We start from the raw sequence: 19,668 nt of genomic DNA, 5'->3' as shown, positions 1-19,668 counted from the left end.
TGGCTGTCCAGTGCAACAAACCAACCAACCATGTAGGGATATTTTGAGGAACTGGCCTTTTAGGTTCACAAAAGCAGCCCCAAAAACTAGCATACTGGCTTTGGCTCAAAAACAGCAGTGCTTGTTCAAAGCATTCAGCAACGCACACCGGTTAAATGTCTGCTGCTTGGTATAAAATCCACTGCAGCTTTAAGAGAGGGGAGGGTTTCCAGGAGAGGAAAAGGCAAAGCCTGCCCACAAGGGCTTCTTTTTGCCTTTCTGGTCCATTCAGAAATTACTCATAGCAAATTCCTGACTTTTCAAGAGGAGGAAGTGCAATTGCATGGCTTTCATTTGCTCCACATGTGTGGCACAGAGGGGGAAAGAGACTTTTAAACTGGGGCGCTAGTCCAGCACCAGCGATGACTTTGTGAGCGCTGGGAGTGGGTTGGGGGGGTTGCTTTACACCAGGAAGCTGTGCTGTATGTTTCCACGCTCAGCTGCTGAGACACAGAGACACACAGCAATACAACAGCAGCCGCTTGCCTTTCTCGTTGTGTGGATCAGCTGTCTCTCTGTCTCTTTTTTTTTTCTTTCCGGTGTGTTGTTTTGTGTGTTTTGCGATGGCTGAATGATGGCCCAGTACAACAACTCCACACCACACACCATGGCTGCCAAAGACGAGCTCTACAGCAAAGTCACCCCCAGAAGAAACAGACAACACCGAACGGGGACAATCAAACACGGGTCGTCTCTGGATATCCTTTTATCAATGGGATTTCCCAAAGCCAGGGCGTAAGTTGGGACATCTTTACTTCCCCCCTCCCGCGTCCGAGGCCCCCCTTTTCTGTTATAAAGGCCAGCTGGTTAAAAGGGGGGGGGGGTTGCAATTTCTGGTTTGCATGGTGCTCCAGGATGGAAGGCGTGTGTCTATCTGGTGCGTTCTGGTGGCTGTGCAGGAGAACGTGATGCGCTGCGCAGCTCCCTGTGCTGGGTGCTTATCGCTAGGTAATGCAGGTGCGCCTCGCTCCAAATGGCTTTGGCCGATTTCATTTTTTGGAAGATGGGTTTGTTTGGGAACCGGGCGGGGGCGGGGGTCTTTCGAGGGGAGGCTCCGCTGCGAGCTGCTGAACTGCAGAGGCAGAGCCCATCCACTGCAGTGGTTTGCAGGCTGGGGTGTCAGTTTGCAGCGCGGTGGGAGTGGCGCGAGTGTATTGCATATGCACGGCCAGGGAAGTGAACTGGGGTTCGGGAAGGTTGGTATGTGCCAGGGCTTTAAAGGCAGGTGAAGAAATTAGCATTCATTGCAGCCAGCCTGGCTGGAGGGGTTGTTATTTTACGGCGACTGTTATTTGTTTTGATGTCACGATGTACAGCCCTGTCAGGGTAGCAGCAGCGCACAAATTCCGGGGCTGTGGTGCAACAAAAAAATAAGCTTATTAACAGGACTGTGAAAACAGTGCCAGGCCTGGCTGCTGAATGGATGCGCCAAGCTACACTGGCCTCTGTCCCTATCGTGGTGAGAAATTGCTTCAGAAGTTTTGGATGTCCAGCATGACAGGAAACTGGACTTCAGCAATGTGCAATTAGAAGCCACATTCCTTAACCATTATTTTGACAATGGTTATTCCTCAGCAGTTATTTTAGCTCATTCAATCACCTGAGCTCTTTTCTGTAATCTACCAGCCCGTGAACTCAATGGAAGCAGTGTTCAAAACCCCAAACCTTTGGAATCCAACCTCCTGTGTTTTTCTTGCACAATTTAGCCGTAATCTGTTGTAACATTTCTTTGCTGTGCTTAAAAGTCATTAGGCAGCAACCTAAATATAATGTAATACTGACTGTCCCCAGCCCCCTTATTAAAATGATGGCTACTGAGTGGGGTACTTTACGCTGTATAACAAACTAGGGGAATTTGGATGATTGCTTGATCTGCCTAGATTTGCCTTTTGTAGTTGAGATATCAGAACTCAGCTGGTTTCCGACTATTTTGCGTACTGTTTTTTATAGGTACACAGATGCACATGATTTTAAGGACAGATATCTATGGATTCATATAACCACCATGGCTTTCACTAGAACATACACACACTCAAAATCCAATGTGCATTTTCCAGTTGTCCTACTTATGCTCTATATGTGTGTCAATGATCTATAGCCATATATAGAAAGTGAGATGTAGCATTTAAACAGGATGCTTGCAGATTGGCATACTGAGGAAGCAATGACTTAATGCACCCAGACGATGGAAATGCACTAGCATATTACTCAGCCTAGAAGGAGGAAAGAAATGCTTGATATGAAAGATAAAAACAATTATTACCTCTATGACAGTGATGTCTAGTTTGACAGCCAGCTATTTTACCTTCGGCTGAGTACCTGGTTGCCATGCAATTCACATCCTTGCTTAATGAAAGCTTGCTTCTTAGTTGCAGTACATAAAAATGAAACCAAAGCCTAGATAGACCAGCTGGGAGAGGTTAAATACAAAGAACAGGTTGCAAAAATACCCCCAAACTTAAAGGCTAATTATCATAAAGTATTTGGACTCGGGGGAGGGGGGGACAGCTAGTTCTTTATATACAACAGGATACCATAATAGTATATTTAACTGATAAACTTTGTGCTGGAATTAGATGACTCAGTGTATAACATAGCTCTTGGCACTGTATCTCAGTCTGCTGATAATGTTGCAATTAACTGGTTATTAAAATGTAAGTAAGAAGCAAAATAAAAATAAAAGCAGACTCATAGACTCATAGGTCAGAAGGGACCAATATGATCATCTAGTCTGACCTCCTGCACAAGGCAGGCCACAGAACCCTACCCATCCACTTTTATAACAACCCCTAACCCATGACTGAGTTATTGAAATCCTCAAAATTGTGGTTTGAAGACCTCAAGCTGCAGAGAATCCACCAGCAAGTGACCCATGCCCCACGCTGCAGAGGAAGGCGAAAAACCTCCAGGGCCCCTGCCAATCCGCCCTGGAGGAAAATTCCTTCCCGACCCCAAATATGGCGATCAGCTAAACCCTGAGCATGTGGGCAAGACTCACCAGCCAGCACCCAGGAAAGAATTCTCTGCAGTAACTCAGATCCCATCCCATCCAACATCCCCTCACAGACCATTGAGCAGACTTATCTGCTGATAATCCAAGATCAATTGCCCAAATTAAACTATCCCATCATATCATCCCCTCCATATACTTATCAAGCTTAGTCTTAAAGCCAGATAAGTCTTTTGCCCCCACTACTTCCCTCGGAAGGCTGTTCCAGAACTTCACTCCCCTAATGGTTAGAAACCTTCGTCTAATTTCAAGTCTAAACTTCCTAATATCCAGTTTGTACCCATTTGTCCTTGTGCCTACATTAGTACTAAGCTTAAATAATTCCTCTCCCTCCCTAACGTTAATCCCCCTGATATATTTATATAGAGCAAGCATATCCCCCCGGAGCCTTCTTTTGGCCAGGCTAAACAAGCCAAGCTCTTTGAGTCTCCTTTCATAAGGCAGGTTTTCCATTCCTCGGATCATCCTAGTAGCCCGTCTCTGAACCTGTTCCAGTTTGAATTCATCCTTCTTAAACATGGGACACCAGAACTGCACACAATATTCCAGGTGGGGTCTCACCAGCGCCTTATATAACGGTACTAACACCTCCTTATCCTTGCTGGAAATACCTCGCCTGATGCATCCTAAAACCGCATTTGCTTTTTTAACGGCCATATCGCATTGGCGGCTCATAGACATCCTGCTATCAACCAATACCCCAAGGTCCTTCTCCTCCTCTGTTGCTTCCAACTGATGCGTCCCCAATGTATATCTAAAATTCTTATTATTAATCCCTAAGTGCATGACCTTGCACTTTTCACTATTATATTTCATCCTATTACTATTACTCCAGTTTACAAGGTGGTCCAGATCTTCCTGTATAGTATCCCGGTCCTTCTCCGTGTTAGCAATACCCCCCAGCTTTGTGTCATCCGCAAACTTTATTAGCACATTCCCGCTCTTTGTGCCAAGGTCAGTAATAAAAAGGTTAAATAAGATCGGTCCCAAAACCGATCCTTGAGGGACTCCACTAGTAACCTCCTTCCAGCCTGACAATTCACCCTTCAGTATGACCCGCTGGAGTCTCCCCTTTAACCAGTTCCTTATCCACCTTACAACTTTCATATTCATCCCCATCTTTTCCAATTTAACTAACAGTTCCCCATGCGGAACCGTGTCAAACGCCTTACTGAAATCGAGGTAAATTAGATCTACCGCATTTCCTTTATCTAAGTAATCCGTCACCTTCTCAAAGAAGGAGATCAGGTTGGTTTGGCACGATCTACCTTTAGTAAATCCATGTTGCAATTCGTCCCAATTACCATTGACCTCTATGTCCTTAACTACTTTCTCCCTTAAAGTAATTGCTGCTGCCCATGGTGGACTATTATGGAATAATCCACAGGTCAGTGGTCAGGATCCCAAAAGTGCAGGGTGTCTAAGCAGTACAGAGCACGTTGTCGGGGTGATTCCCACAAGATTGCTGCTTCCCAGAAAAAGCCTTTTATCCAAATGCACATTTCTGTGCAAAGGGAGGAGACTAAGGCTGAGATTTACATATTCAAGTTTCTAGGACTTCAATAGCTCAGACATAGGTTAGGGGTTTGATACAGGAGTGGGTGGGTGAGATTCTGTGGCCTGCGTTGTGCAGGAGGTCAGACTAGACAATCATAATGGTCCCTTCTGACCTTAAAGTCTATGATTCTATACTACATTATAAATGACAAACACAGTAAAAATATATAAGGCTTAATATAATTGCTGTGGCTCAGGGTAGGTCAGTTAACCGATTGTACTGGGATCGCTGGTTCTAAAAGCATGAGCCACTGCTGCCAAAGCTCAGCTCTTAGTCAAAGCTGGAGCAGGCTTATCAACTTGTATAGGTACGTCTGCACTTCGAGCTAGAGCTGCAATTCCCAGCTTAAGGAGGCATATCCTCACTAGCTAGCTCTGGTTGAGCTTACACCCTAGTGAGTGCAGCTGAGGTGGTGCAAGCAGCAGGTAGGATTAGCCACCTTGAATATGTTGGCTACAATACAATACAATCCGTTGGAGACAATAGGCCCACGCTGGGGGCACTCAGCTTGATCGTGTAGACATTCCCTATATGTGGCTCAGCCATCACTGTAGGAGAAAAGAGCAGGACACTGCGTGGGAATAAGTTCCATGGGCGACTGGTGTATTCAGGAGGTTCATAATGGATCCACGAGCCTTCCATCCCACTAGATCAACTCTGCCACTTCCCCTCCTGTACACGACCCCACATTCCCATGGAGAATACTGGGTTGAGCTCAGTAGTGAATCATCCAGGGGGCCAAAGAGGAGTCAACACACAAAGCTACACCACTTCCTGTCCCCCACCTCAGCAGAACCAAGATGATGATGTTTTGTTTTGGTCCTTGGTAGCTATGGAGTACCAGCAGGAGTTAGAATACGGGTATTTATTACTTTATGATGAGCCTCAAATTAGAGGGACTCAGTCCAATTTCTACATAGTGAAATTCTCTCCTGTGTTCCAAACGTGTTTTCTGTGCTGTTAAAACATGTTTGCCTAGTAACAGACAGAGCAACATAGCAGCATTTCAGTAAAGAGGCTCCTATCCCTCCAGGGTTTGTGCTAACACTGGGAGAATGCTGAAAAAAAAATAAAAAAAAAATTGGAGCCTGAAATAAATTCACTTCCCCCATGTGTGTGCCCCCATCACGCTAGCTTTTTGCAAATATTCTAGGCTGAAATTCAGCCTTGTCCACAGGAACAGCTCAAGGTCTGTGCATCACTTAAGCTCTTTGGGCTTTAGTGGGACTTAAGAAAGATTCAAGTGGTGCTTTGAGCCTTGGGTTGAGCTTCTGTGCAGGAATGAATTCCACCCCTAACGAACGTGTTTACTGATGAGAGTATCCTTGACAGAGCAATTTTTAACGGCATACTGGAAGAGAGTGGACTTCAAGTATGTAATCACGCTGGAACCAATTGCATCCAGCCATGGAACAGAATATACTGGTACCATGCCCACAAGCTACTTGGGGCAGGGACTTCATTTGTACAGCACTCAAGACAATGGCATCTCGATCCTGGCTCGAGCCTCTGCGTGCTCCTGTAATACAAATATACATAGTACCACATGTCTAATCAAAACCCCTTCCATTTCAAATTCTGAACACTCAGAAGCAAGCTGCAGACCAAGGGATTATTTGGTCAACAATTTTAAACAGCAAATTTGTTGAAGATCCCAATCTGTTCACTTGGTGAACAGTTTTAAAGAAAAAGGCATAATTGATTAAATAAGCAATCCCTTACAAATTACTCATCCAGATCTGCTTTTCTCTCTGCGGTGCTTATTTTTTCCCTTTTGAGTACTTATTTAACTGTTTTGGGGAGTAATAAGACAGAAGGCTTTTTGCACACTCTGGCTTTTAACAGATGAAATTCTGCATCCTGGCTTGAGCAATATCTTGAGTAATTAAATGGTCTGGTTCATGTGCTGAAGTTCCTAGGTTCAGCATTGGGGCCTCTGAACAATTGTGTACATCTGTGCTGGAATGGATCCAAGAGGGAAGCATGGGGCTGGGCTGTGCAATTGAACACAGATACTGCAATTGAGTTAGCAGCTGTAGGGAAGGAACACTGGAAAAAGGCTTCAGCAAACATACATTTGGGGCCATATCCCACTATCATTCCACATGTGGAATTTTCATTGACTTTACTGCAAATTCTGCTCCAGGACTGAGGGATTATTATTATTTTATTTGTATTACAGTAGTGCCTAAAAGCCCCATTGTGTTAGGCATAGAATATACACATAGCCAAAGACAGACCATGTCTCAAAGATCTTTACAGACTACAAAAAATGAGAAGTATTGTTATCCCCATTTTACAGATGAGGAACTGAAGCACAGAGAAATTAAGTGACTTCCCGTGGCAGAACGAGGAATTGAACTCACATACCCGAGGCTCAGTCCAGTATCTTAATCACAAAACTATTCTTAAGAAAAAGAGAACCTGTCCCTTTAGGAAATGACCCCTGTCTCTGAATGCATTTCCTACTGTTTGCAGTATTGTTGCAGCTGTGTTGGTCTCAGGGTATGAGGGATAAGGGTGGCGCAATATATTTTTAGTGGCTATCTTCTGTTGATGAGAGAAAGAAGCTTTTGAGCTACAAAGAGCTCTTCTTCATATCTGATACAACCTTGCCCACCTTGTCTCTCACATATCTTACTGTAGTTTTTCTTTTTTTTTTTTTTGTAAAAAAAAAAAAGAACAGAATGAAACTGATTGGAGGAAATGAGCAAGGTGAGTAAAAAGGGAAATGGAGCAATCATTCAGATAGACTGGCTGTAATACACCATCTATATTTTGTATAGTGCTTTTAATGCAATCTGTATTGTGAAATGCATTACAGATTTAAATCACATAGTTATAACATGAAATAATAAACAAAAGGAACTAAACAATCAGAGAAGGGAGGAAAGAAAAATGTTCAGAGGAGAGCAGGAAATCTGGATGATTGACTGGGCAGAGAGTTATAGGGAGATTGTTCCATGCATCTCAGAGAAGGCATTTGCACCAAGAATGACAAGAGTGTATGATGGGACAAACTGGATGTCTGTAGACAGAAGAAATATTAAAAGACAAAGAGTAAAAAATTTCAGAAGTGCCTAAGTCCCATTTTCAAACATGCCTTAGGAACTTAAGATCATAAGGGCCAGATTTTCAAAGGAATTTAGGTGTCTAAAGATGCAAATGGGCACTTAGTGGAATTTTCAAAAGCACCAACGCAGGTTAGGTGTCTAACTCCCATGGATTTTAGTCCATGAAAATCTGGCCTTAAGTGATTTTTGAAAATGGGACTTAGGAGCATTTTTGAAAATTTTGCCCTGAGTCTGCAAGGTCAAATTCAGAGAGGTTTTTAGAAACCAGGGAGGACAGTTTGTCCTGAAATGAATAGGGAGCCAAGGGAGTTGTTTGAGGATAGGGGCTGATGAGGTAGTCTTATTTTGATAGTCAAGGAATATTGAGGGAGGCTAAGAGAATGTATGCTATAAGAATGGACAAGCAAAGAAAATCTTGTTTTCCAGAGCTACCTCAACACAGTCTGCATACAGCCCTGACTAGGATGACCAGGTGTCCCAATTTTATAGGGACAGTCCCAAATTTTGGGGTCTTTTTCTTATGTAGGCTCCTATTACCTCCCACCCTCTCTCCCGATTTTTCACATTTGCAATCTGGTCACCCAAGCCAGATAACATGATAACCTTTATATGTCAAAGAAAACTAAAATGATACAGCTATTAGTGCAGAAAGTCACCTAATATTATAGAGGCATTTGAGAAAAATATGATTTTACACTCTCTATAGCACTTTTCATCCCACTCTGATGACTGTGAAAGGCAGCCACCTCTGGGTTCAAACATAACAGTGCACCCTAATGTTACACCAGTTTTTAGGAAAAGAAATTCAGGATACTTTAGGAAGTTGAAACTGCAAGCAAATTTGGGAAGACACGTGACTGCAGTCATCTGAGTTGCATTCTAGCCATGATATTAGATGTGACATCCCTAATCATTTACAAGTGATCACTGTTTGTATGTCTCATTCAAAAGGCAGTGACTCCCTGGTGTTATCACACACCATGCTGGGACATTATATCTATACTGGGTTAGACCCCAGACCTGCACTGAGCTCCTTGAATGTACACCCCTGTACTCTGGGGCTCTGGGTGGGCAGACACAGACATCTCTGGCACAGAGCTCATTGCTGTATCTATGCCTTAAAGAGAAGAGTGACACCCCTTGAATTGCCATCACAAGTTCTTGCAGTGCTTGCAAAAGAGACCATCTGACTCAAGTGCTGACCAAGCCTGTCCCTGTGATAAGATCACAACCTAAAGTGCTGTGGCTGGAGCAATACTGCATCTTTGCTTGGAGGTATTTTATACATAAACCACAGCTTGACCTGTCTTCCCAGTAATCCTGTTTCTTGAGGCGGTGGGATGGGAGCCGAGAGAGGTAAAATAAAAAGACATTTCTGCAGTATTGACAACCAGGACACTTGTGCCTGGGAGCCTGGGAGAACTGTTTAAGAATGGCGCATCCTTACGCAAAGATTGCGTATTACAACCATGCCAAGGTCAATGAGTCATTGGGATATTCGCTGTGTAAGTGCCAGCTGTGCAGAATGAAAGCTTCCCGGTGGACGTTTTTCTTATACACCCGCCTAGTTGGGGGGGCAGGGAAAGAGCTGCATTGCACCTTTGTTCCGTTAGCTTCCCTTACTGAGATCCTGCATTAAAACATACAAATAGCATTATGTGATGAGTTCCCGGTCTAGAGACAAGTCAGTGGGAGTACACTGATCCCCGTGATCCTGCATCTCAGAATTCTATGTTGCAGGGCTGTCAATCCTTTACACTATCCCAGGAGACATTAGAAACTTGCCAGGGACCTGTGACCTTAGCCCACTTTGATAGTAAAATAAATGCAAGCAACATAACATTTGCTTGTTCTTGTCCTTCTCACTGGGGATTTGTCATGTGGGCAAAGGGCTGATGTTGTTGCCCACGACTTTCACCAGAAACTGGAGCAGCTTCAAAAGATAAGTGGATGGGGGTCAGGGAGAAGTGCCATGGCTCTATCTCAAACACACCAGCCAATAGGACAAAACTTTTTTAAAAAGAGCAATTTTGTTTGGTCAAATAGATTTTGTTTGTTTATTTGTGTTCCGCGCCCTCCTCCCAACTTTGTCAAATGTCTCTGGGACTGGGGGGGTCTACTGCACTCTTTCATGCCAGGCCAATGTCATGCAAGTCAAGGCTTGTCAATGGGATGATCATTATGGAAATACTGACAAAAGGTTAACTCTGCTGCTGAGCAAACCTAGGAGCTTAGAGGCAAAGTTGAAGATATGTAACTGTGATAAACAGCGAGACCTTTAATAGCTTGACACTGAAAGAGGTTTTAACCATATTTCACTTACCCTCTTCCCGTCACCCTTATTATAAGCAGTTTAAAGCAAGTGTCATTTCTTTCTTTTACATATTATTAAGTAGGCATTGCGGTTCATGATAGTTCAGAATTAATCATTTGCGGATAGTGACTGCTAAATTTCTGCTGGAGAGGAGGGAGTGCATTAGACATATTTTTCCTCTGTCGATTCTTAAAAGCACCAGACTTATTATCTTTTCCACCCCCATGCCAACGAAATATAAACAATTCTTACTCCACTAGGATCTGATCCAGTTCCCATTAACACCCTGATTCAGCAAAGCACTTAAACCCATCCTTAACTTTGAACATGAGTAGTTGAGAGCAAAGTGCTCTGTATTTTCCTCATGGTTATGGAAGGGATGTTTTCAGTAACATAGGGAACACCTGTGATGCATAAAGCAGCAGTACATTTATTTTTCTAAACTATACCTTATCTTTTGGGAAAGGACAGAATTTTTTGCTGCCAAATTCTATTTCTCCTGTTTTGCACTAATATAAAACATTGTTTTATTTCTATTGCAGTAGTAACTTAGGAGCCCTGATCATGGACCAGGACTGATATATACACACACACACACATATATACACACACACACACACTGCTAGGTGCTATACAAACACCAAACAAAAAGAGGTTGCCTGCCTCAAAGAGCTTGCAGTCTAAACAGATGACAAGAGACAACAGTTGGATGCAAACAGTCAGACACAGGGAGAGCACAGGAGATAGTGTTGGTCAGCACGATAGGTATTGATCTCAGCATTCTCTCCACTACAAGCTTTTATTCCTGATTCTTCTCATTAATAATATTTTGGTGAAATATGTGTAGAGGGCTGGTGAAAAGTTCTAGGCACCACTGTGTTGAGGATAAAGTGGAACTTTCAAGTAGTGCATACGGCCCTCTGAACAGCGGTGAATTCCATCCTATGTAAGTGTAATACTAGCTAATAGTTAGCACTTTTCATCTTCATAGGAGGTCAAAAATAAATGAAGTGAGCTTCCCAGACCCCATGTAAGCTGAGTGAGTGTTTTCTCCATTTTACAAATGGAGAAATTAAATCAGAGGTGCATTAACTTGTTTGAAGCCACAGAGATAGACGTAATTAATTAATGTTTGTCAAGTTTTTTGAATAAAGGGTACTATAGAATTACACGGTATTATTCTGATTTCTCTAGCAAGAACCACACTCCTCTCCACATATGATTTTTTTAGCTTATTCTCCACAAAAAAAATATTTCCCTTCATCACATGCTTGAAATGAGTGTGGTTGGTAATTAATAGTAAACATCAGATCACTGTATGTTACCAGTGGATAAACTGCAATCATTCCTCTGAGTCAGAATTCAGACTGTTCTGAAACATAGGGTTGGGGTGGAGTGTGGGGGGGAGCGATTCTCATATACCGGTAGGTTGGCAGTGTATATGGAGCCTTACAATGAGCCTAAATGTCAATTACATATACACCCAGTGTGTTACCTTCACACTCCCTTTAACACTCCTTTATGCTGCTGGAAGAGTGTGAAGTGGCCTTCCTGAGTATGAGTATCTGTCCAAAGGGCCAAGTCCTCAGCTTGTGTACATGGGCATAGGGCCATTGACTTCGTTGGAGAAATGCTAATATATATGAGCTGAGGAGTTTGCTCAGAAATAGCCTGGTTCTCATTTGCACCAAGGCCCCTTTATGCTACTCTGCCAGTGGGTTCTTTTGCACCAGTCTGTCAAGGCAAAGAGGTTTTAGAGTACATAAGAATCTATCCCCAAGTCTTTGGGAGGAAAAGCTATGTCTTCAGTATTCCCCTCCTCTCCCCTCACAATACATTTTTACACTAGCTATGCAGCATCTTTGTAAATGGTGACTCACTGCTTCTGTGCCTCCCAGGCCATTATCCACACACCTACAAGATGCCCATTACTGCCTTCAATTAGAGCACCTGGGGGCTTGAGCACACTTTAAAGACTCACAGCAGGTAATGGAGAATGCAGGGCTGTTTCGCAGACAGTGGTTGTGCAGCTGGTCTCCTGCATGGTGTGATTATTCTGGTCTGAAATGTGTCAGTGTAAATTTAGCCAAGTGCAGAGGGCTGTGAGCAGAGAGTGACTCAAGATGGCTCCACAAATCAGAGGCCTGCAGCAGAGAGCCCCTGTTATGGTGTCACGGTGCAATGGTATGCTGTTCCATTGCAACAGTGAAGTTGGGTGGCAACTGGCATCCTAATGTCCCACAGATCCATGTCCACTCACCTTCCATCCTATTCACCTACACTTAGGGTGGCCAGAGGTCCTGTTTTTAAAGGGACAGTTCCATTTTTGGGGACTTTTTCTTATACAGGTCCCTATTACTCCCTACCCCCGTCCTGATTTTTCACAGTTGCTGTCTGCTCACCCTATCTACATTTTCTTCTCATCGGGATGGCACCTATAGACCTATGCAACCTATAGCCACAATGCTCCAACTGTATCATGTGCAATGGCAGACTCCCATGCCAGTGTGAACCACCCGTGGATGGTTGATAGGTGGTTCCATAGGTGCTGGAACTAGGAGGGCAGCAGTACCCCCGGCTTGAAGTGGTTTCTGTCATATACAAGGTTTACAGTTTGGTTCAATGGCTCACAGCGCACCCTCTACACGCATTGTTCCAGCACCCCTGCCATTCAGGCACAAGATTCTTCTTATCTGGAGCCAGCTGCAGGATCAGGGCCTATCACACCACGGTGGGACCTGCCGTTCCAGGGTTTTTTGTGCTTCATTTTGATTTTACAAAATTGGTCCAATTTTGACGAAAAAAAGGTCAAAAAATCTGCAATATTTGCTGTTTTCTCCCTAATGTCCTGCTCTCATGAAAACACAATCCTTATTGGAATTTTCAGTTTCAAAATTAAACTTGGTTGCACTGATCTTTGCAATGAGGCTTAGTAGGTATCTTCTCCCAAGAGAAATATGAATTAACTTCATGAAAGCTCTTGGGATCAATGCTCCTGGTTGATTCCATTGAAGACTCCTGCTCAAAAGCTGATGCATGGAAACCAGGATCAATGTATTTGAAATCCTTCCCAACAATCTGAAAAGGACAGTGATGTCTCAGAGCACTGCAAGCTGTTTTCATGTAAAAGTTGTCGTATAGAGACATGGCTTGTAACTCTATTTAAAATGCAGGACAGTGGGGGAGTTTTTGCAGGGACAGTACTTCAGTGATTTAGTCATAGATGCATAGGGTACCTGACTATTGCATCTTGCTGGGGCTTCGTTTGTCAAGTCAGCCTTAAAACAGGGTCATCGGAGTTCCTTTGTCAATCCGCACTGGACTCCAGCTGGGATTCTTTTGTTGTTCTCTCAGGAAACTCCTGTAACTGGCTGTTGATTTCTCTGCCTTGTGTTTGGTTCTTGGATGGGCCTTGCTGGTGCTAACTGGGTTTTAAAAGAAGTGAGTTAAGAGTGCCAAACTAAATGGGAAAACAGACTGGACGAATAAATAGTTCATTAAGAGGCATGTGTAAGAACCGGTTTATGGAATTTGCTGTATGGAACTGTGCAGCCATGTCGTAGCTGTCTCTGTGCAAATAGTGGGAGAGAGTGCTGGAGCTCTCTTACTACAAGGATCCTGTGACTGTGTCTATACTAGATGATTAGGCCCCTACCACATTCATAGCCATGAAAAATGCAATACTATTCCATGCCATCCTTACTTCTGCACTGCTGCCTTCAGAGCTGGGTGGCCAGAGAGTGGCGGCTGCTGACAGAGGCCCCAGCTCTGCAGGCAGCGCAGAAGTAAGGGTGGCAATACCATCCTTCCTTCAGCACTGCTGCTGGCGGCAGCTCTGCCTTCAGCGCTGGGCTCCCGGCCAGCAGCCGCCGCTCCCCAGTTCTCAAGGCAGCACCGCCGCCTGCAGCAGCACAGAAATACAGGTAGCAGTATTGCAACCTCCCCACTGCAAGTCCTTTTGGGGACAGGACCCCTACAATTACAGCACCATAGTATTTCAATTTTAAATCGGTGAAATAATGAAATTTGCTATTTTAAAAACCCTCTGACCGTGAAATTGACCAGAATGGACTGTGAATTCGGTAGGGCCCTGTAGATGATTCATCTTTAAATATTTCCCAGCTCCAACAGGAACACTAGTGCAGACCCATCGCTGATGTGTTAATTGCGGTCTCCCCCTGTATTAAGAGCAGGCCTAGAAGACATGGTGGTTGAACGTTCCCACCACTGCTACCACTAGTGCTGCTCCACCAGTGATTGCAACAGCGGGAGCAAAAGCGTAGAAGAGCTGCTAGGGTTTTTAAGGAGAAAAAGGCCCAGCTTGTAATTCTAACACAACTGGCGGCTCTAGGCTGTCGAAAGGGCCCAGGATGATGGTAGGACCAGAGCTTCACCTCCTCCATTGTGGTCAGGGAGGCTGAGTCAGTGTGGAGAACATGAGGGGAATATACTCTACAGCAGAAGCACATGTTTGCTGCCCTGGAGGGCTCTTCCCTGCACCCTGCAGAGGGATCCAGGCTGAATCAAATGGGATTCCTTCCGGGATTGCCGTGCACTCCCTTCACTGGCTAGCCCAAAACAGACTGTGGCTTAAACATTACAGTCTCGCCCTCTGTGTACAAGGCCTGACCCAGTGCCCACTGAAGTGAGTGGAAAGACTTCTATGAACCTCAGGAGGTGTTGGATCAAGCCACAATGGCTATTTGCCGCACAGTCCCCTTCATTAATTGCATGAAACCCAGAGAGAGTGGAGAAGATGCAGTCAGAGCCGGGGTTTCTGTTTTTAATTCTTTCTGACATTTAGAAGGTCAGTGGAAAAGCTTGTCAAATAAAACAGGAAGTTACTCTGACAATCAGCCAAGGCAGCCACAAGCCCTTGTCTCTGAGTACCAAGCTTTCACACACACTAAGACCAAATAGCACCTGAAGCGGGAAATCACCAGTTGAAGTATCTCCCACAAATTATCTTTTACTGTTTTTCATGACCATAACTAACTTTTACTCCACTGACTAAAGGAAATTATCCTCCCTGTGGACTGAGACTTCTGAGCAGACTTAGGGGCAGAATAGTCCCGTGGCTAGAGTGCTAGCTTGGGCCTCAAAAGACCTGGGGGCAATTCCCTGCTCCACCACAGACTTGTTTTATGACCCTGAGCAAGTCACTTCATCTCTCTGTGCCTCAGCTGACCATCTGTAAAATGGGGGTAGTAGCAGTGCCCAACCTCACAGGGAAGTGATGAGGATAAATACATAAAGCTTGTGAGGTGTTCAGATACCGTGGTAATGGGCAGTCATAAAAGTACCATAGATAAGGCACTATCCTACACTTAAAATTTACATCAACCTAGCTACGTTGCTGAGGAAGATGACAAATTCACACACCCTGAGCACTATAATTAAGACAAACCTAATCCCTGGCATAGACGCAGCAAGGTTGATGGAAGAATTGTTCTGTTGACCTAGCAATTGTCACTCAGGGATGTGGATTACCTATATCAATGGAAAAATCCCCGCTGTCAATACAGGAAGCATCTAGCGGTGCAGCTGTAGCACCCATAATATCAACATGCCCAAAGTGAAATTCACAGAGGACCAGCAAAGGCCCCTGCATTACTTGATGGGTCCCAGCACAAGGGTGAATTTCACCCTTGGATGTTTTTTTGTTTGTTTGCTTGTTTTGTTTTTTAAGTCAGAATTGATTAAATCCAGGACAGGATTTTCAGAAGTTACTAAAAAGAACAGGAGTACTTGTGGCACCTTAGAGACTAACAAATTTATCTCAGCATAAGTTTTCGTGGGCTACAGCTCATTCCTTCGGATGCATAGAATGGAACACACAGACAGGAGATATTTATACATACAGAGAACATGAAAAGGTGGAAGTACGCATACCAACTGGAAGAGTCCAATCAATTGAGATAAGCTATCATCAGCAGGAGGAAAAAAAAACCTTTGAAGTGATAATTGAGATGACCCATAGAAATTACTAGTGATTTGGGATGACCAGTGTGAGGTTCCTTACGGGGGCCTGATATCCAGAGAGCAGCTGACTCAGCGCTTTCTGAAAACCAGGCCCCTTTCAGTTGTCCCAAGTTGGGCACCCAAACCAACTAATCACTTGTAAAAATCTTCGCCCATGGATGCTCAGCTCCTCTGGAAATCAGGGCGCTTACTTCAGGCATCTAAGGTAAAAAGATTCTGGCCTAAGTGACTTGCCCAAAGCCATGCAGCAAGTCAGCTGCAGAGCTGGGTCTATATCTCAGGAGTCTGAAATCACTGTTAGGCTGCAAACAACACAAAAACGGCCTCTCACATGACATTTTAGATTCTAATCCAACCTTTGAACTCAGATGTGCAGAGGCAGTAGCATAAATCGAAAGAAGTTTTGTTTACTGAATATTCCAGAACTTTAAAGTATGTTTGGTTTGAGTGTCATTTTAGGAACGGAGGAAGGGTTTTTATGGTTTCACAGGTTGGGTGTAACTGTGGTGAGGAAGGAATCTCGTATTTTCCAAGCCAGTTCTCTTGATCTTAGATGTAACAAGTTAGTTTTGAATTTGTGTTGTATGCAGCTGACTCTTCTACTGAACATTCTTCCAATCATATGAATATTTGAAACAACTGAACAATTAATCTGAGATCATGAAAGTGGGATTGAATGTTGTGACTAGATAATGATCCTTTGCTGCATAGTAAATGTCAAAGCAGGAGACAATTTTTCAATCACAATATAAAATTCACTGGAAATTCTTGCTACTGTACCCTATTTTTCTTTTATTAAATGAGAAGAACATTAAGACCAGGCTGCCCTCTGAAAACATCCAGGAAACACTGGCCATGCCCATTCCAAAATCTATACAGGTCTGAATGAAGGTCATCTGTGTTCAGAGGGCTGGTGCATGGCAAATGCACTGCATAAATTTCACTGGCATTTTGAAGATTAAAGAGTGACAAGGGTGGAACATTTAGAGCCTGGTGTGGATTTTCAGTAGAGTGTGAGTTTCCTTCTACAAGCCAAGTGCTCTCAAAAACTGCTCAGGACTCCACAGAATCCACCACTGCAATCCAACTCAGAGGAGGAAATTGCTGTGAATTTAGGAGCTAGTCTGGCAAAGGCACTTAAATACATTGCTTAAACACATGAGTAGTCATGCTGGCTTCAACTGGGACTACTCGCATACTTAGGTGCTTTTCTGGATGGGGGTCTTCCAAAAACCTTTATTTTTAAATTCCATAGCACAGTCAGAATTTCTGCTGATTCCACATCACTGTCAGTGTTCCAGTTAGCCAGCTCTGATCCAGCATTAGAATAGCTACATTCGGTTATCTGGATTAGTGTCTCTAATTCCATTTCCTTTTGGTTTTCATCAGCTAGTTGTTTTTTCTTAAATATGTACTATGCGTCCTGTTTATGATGATATTTTGCATGATTCAGTTATTTGGTTGCATTTGTAACTATCACTCTACCCACAGACCATTCTATTGCTGGAGCCTCTGACCCAATGGACGTACACATGCAAGGATTCACTCTTCTCGGAGTTTTAATTTCAAACATGCATATTATGCTATAATAACTGTATGCACTCCTATAGTCAACTGGAATTTGAGTACCTCAAATGTCAATCTTCACACCACTGTGAGGCAGGGAATTATTATTATCCCCATTTCACAGATGAGAAAACTGCAGTACAGAAAGACAAACCCTAAATTTTCAAAAGTGACTTTTTTGCATGGGGGAGGCAGGCTTTGTGTGCCCCATTTTAAACACTGATTTTTAGAGGTGCTAAGCATCTAGAATCTCTATTCTGGGCACTGGGGAGGGTGTGTGCTCATCACCTGTGAAAATCAGGCCCCTTAGGTATCTAAAACTAAGGCACCTAAAATTAAAGGCTACTTTTGAAAAGCTGACCCTAAGTAACCTGTCCAGAGCCAGGCAGCAAGTAAGTGGCAGAGTTAGGTATAAAGCCCAGGACTCAAGTTTTCAAAAACACTGTGAGTGGACTTATGCGTTACAAACCTGAGCGTCATGGCACCTATTAACAAATCACAGGAACAGCCCTATGAGCCACAAAGCTGAATTAGGTGCCTAGGCCCCATACACAATGAATGGGGAGAGAAAGGGCCCCAAATAATGTGATCTACAAAATACAGTGCATTGACGGGGGGAGAAGGGGAGATGGCAGCACACACCTGTTTCGCGCCTAAGTCCTGACTGCAAGGAGCTGCCTAGCTCTGCTCAGCGATCCACAAATGGGAACCTACCCCCTGGAGTCACATGGCTGAGGTGCCTAAGGAAAGACTCTAACCTTGCCCAAAGTCATACAGAGAATCCTCACTAGAGCCGGGATCCTTGAAGCTCCTGGCTTCTTCAGGACCACTGTGTTTAATACGGTCTTGGTAATTCTCCTAAAATCTTGTCAGTTTCCCTCACACAGAACTGTAGATTATCGTGGGGCAAATTCTGCTGTAATCTTGGAGTCACTCCACTGAAAGCCTTGGAGCCACTCTGGATTCACACGGCTTTAACCAAGAGCAGAATTTAGCCTCGTCCTCTACTCTATGTGGCACAAAATGACCACAACAAGACTTGCTTTTGTATTATTAGTGCCTACACCTTGCTAACCATATTTCATGGAGGGGGGGAGGTCTAAAATCTATTTTTAAAAGCTTTTTTTTTTTAAGAAGTAGATTGTATTATAGTAAATGAGAAGCAATAGCCAGAGGAAGCTGTTCGTTCTTGTTATCAGCTCTAACTCTGATCTCTTGCAATATGGCACTTTTTAAATCCATCATTGTAACTCTCAGACTATGTTAGAAAAGGTCGGGTGGCTCCCTCTCTCTCATATATCAGTGTAGGCTTCCCCAGTCCATAGTTTCCTGTAGCAACACAGATTTCCAACAGATTTTTGTCTTTAACTTTAATCAGATCATTCTTTCATGTGCAGGGAAGTATGAAATGCCCCAAAATGATGACTTTGGCAGCTGCTGTTACTGTAATGAATCATTATTGCTTCTCATTTAAGGGCCTGATTCAGAGCTCACTGAAGTTAATGAGAATCTAAGCAGAGATCTTTCTCCCCCACTTGCACGCTAGTCCTATCCAGGCCATCTGTAAACTAGCTTCAGCCAGTGCAGTAAAGCTGAATAGCTCCACTTCCGTTACTGGTGTAACTGAGCCCTAACAATAGACAGGAACATGCAGGGATTTACACCAATTGCTTAGAGTTCGGCACTGAAGCATCTGGGCCATTTGGGGTTAGTCCTGAGTGTAGAGAAGAGCGTTTGGCAATCAGGAGATGACTGCAGCATGTGTAGACAAATCCAGCTTTGACTGAACTAGCTCAACAATAGAAACAGCACAGCCGTGGCCTGGACTAGCTACCTGAGTAGATATCCTAGGTCACAGCCAGCTAGTGCATGCTGCTCCCCTTACATAATTTTTAGCAAGGGTATCCGTGGGGTTTTAGCTGGGGTACCCCAGGGGCGGTTCCAGACATTTCGCCGCTCCAAGCACGGCGTCATGCCGCGGGGGATGCTCTGCCACTCGCCGGTCCCGTGGCTTCGGTGGACCTCCTGCAGGTGTGCCTGCGGAGGGTCCACTGGTCCCACGGCTTCGGTGGAGCCATGGGACCAGCGGACCGTCTGCAGGCATGCCTGCAGGAGGTCCACCGAA

At 44.1% G+C, this 19,668-nt stretch overlaps 1 protein-coding gene across 1 annotated transcript in view; it reads left to right on the top strand.

Annotated features, from left to right (window-relative positions):
• The first annotated feature begins 283 nt into the window (after nucleotides 1-283).
• Nucleotides 284-19,668, top strand: part of UBASH3B (ubiquitin associated and SH3 domain containing B) — a 104,157-nt gene continuing 84,772 nt past the window's right edge. The window contains exon 1 of the mRNA XM_032802398.2: nucleotides 284-774. Within this exon, the coding sequence (XP_032658289.1) occupies nucleotides 611-774 (164 nt within the window). The 5' untranslated portion in view covers nucleotides 284-610. The remainder of the gene's footprint in view (nucleotides 775-19,668) is intronic.

Source organism: Chelonoidis abingdonii, chromosome 18, assembly GCF_003597395.2.
Source record: "Chelonoidis abingdonii isolate Lonesome George chromosome 18, CheloAbing_2.0, whole genome shotgun sequence".
In the NCBI taxonomy this organism is placed as follows: Eukaryota; Metazoa; Chordata; order Testudines; family Testudinidae; genus Chelonoidis; species Chelonoidis abingdonii.
Note: the sequence above shows the minus strand (reverse complement) of the source record. Positions and strands in the feature narration are given on the sequence as shown.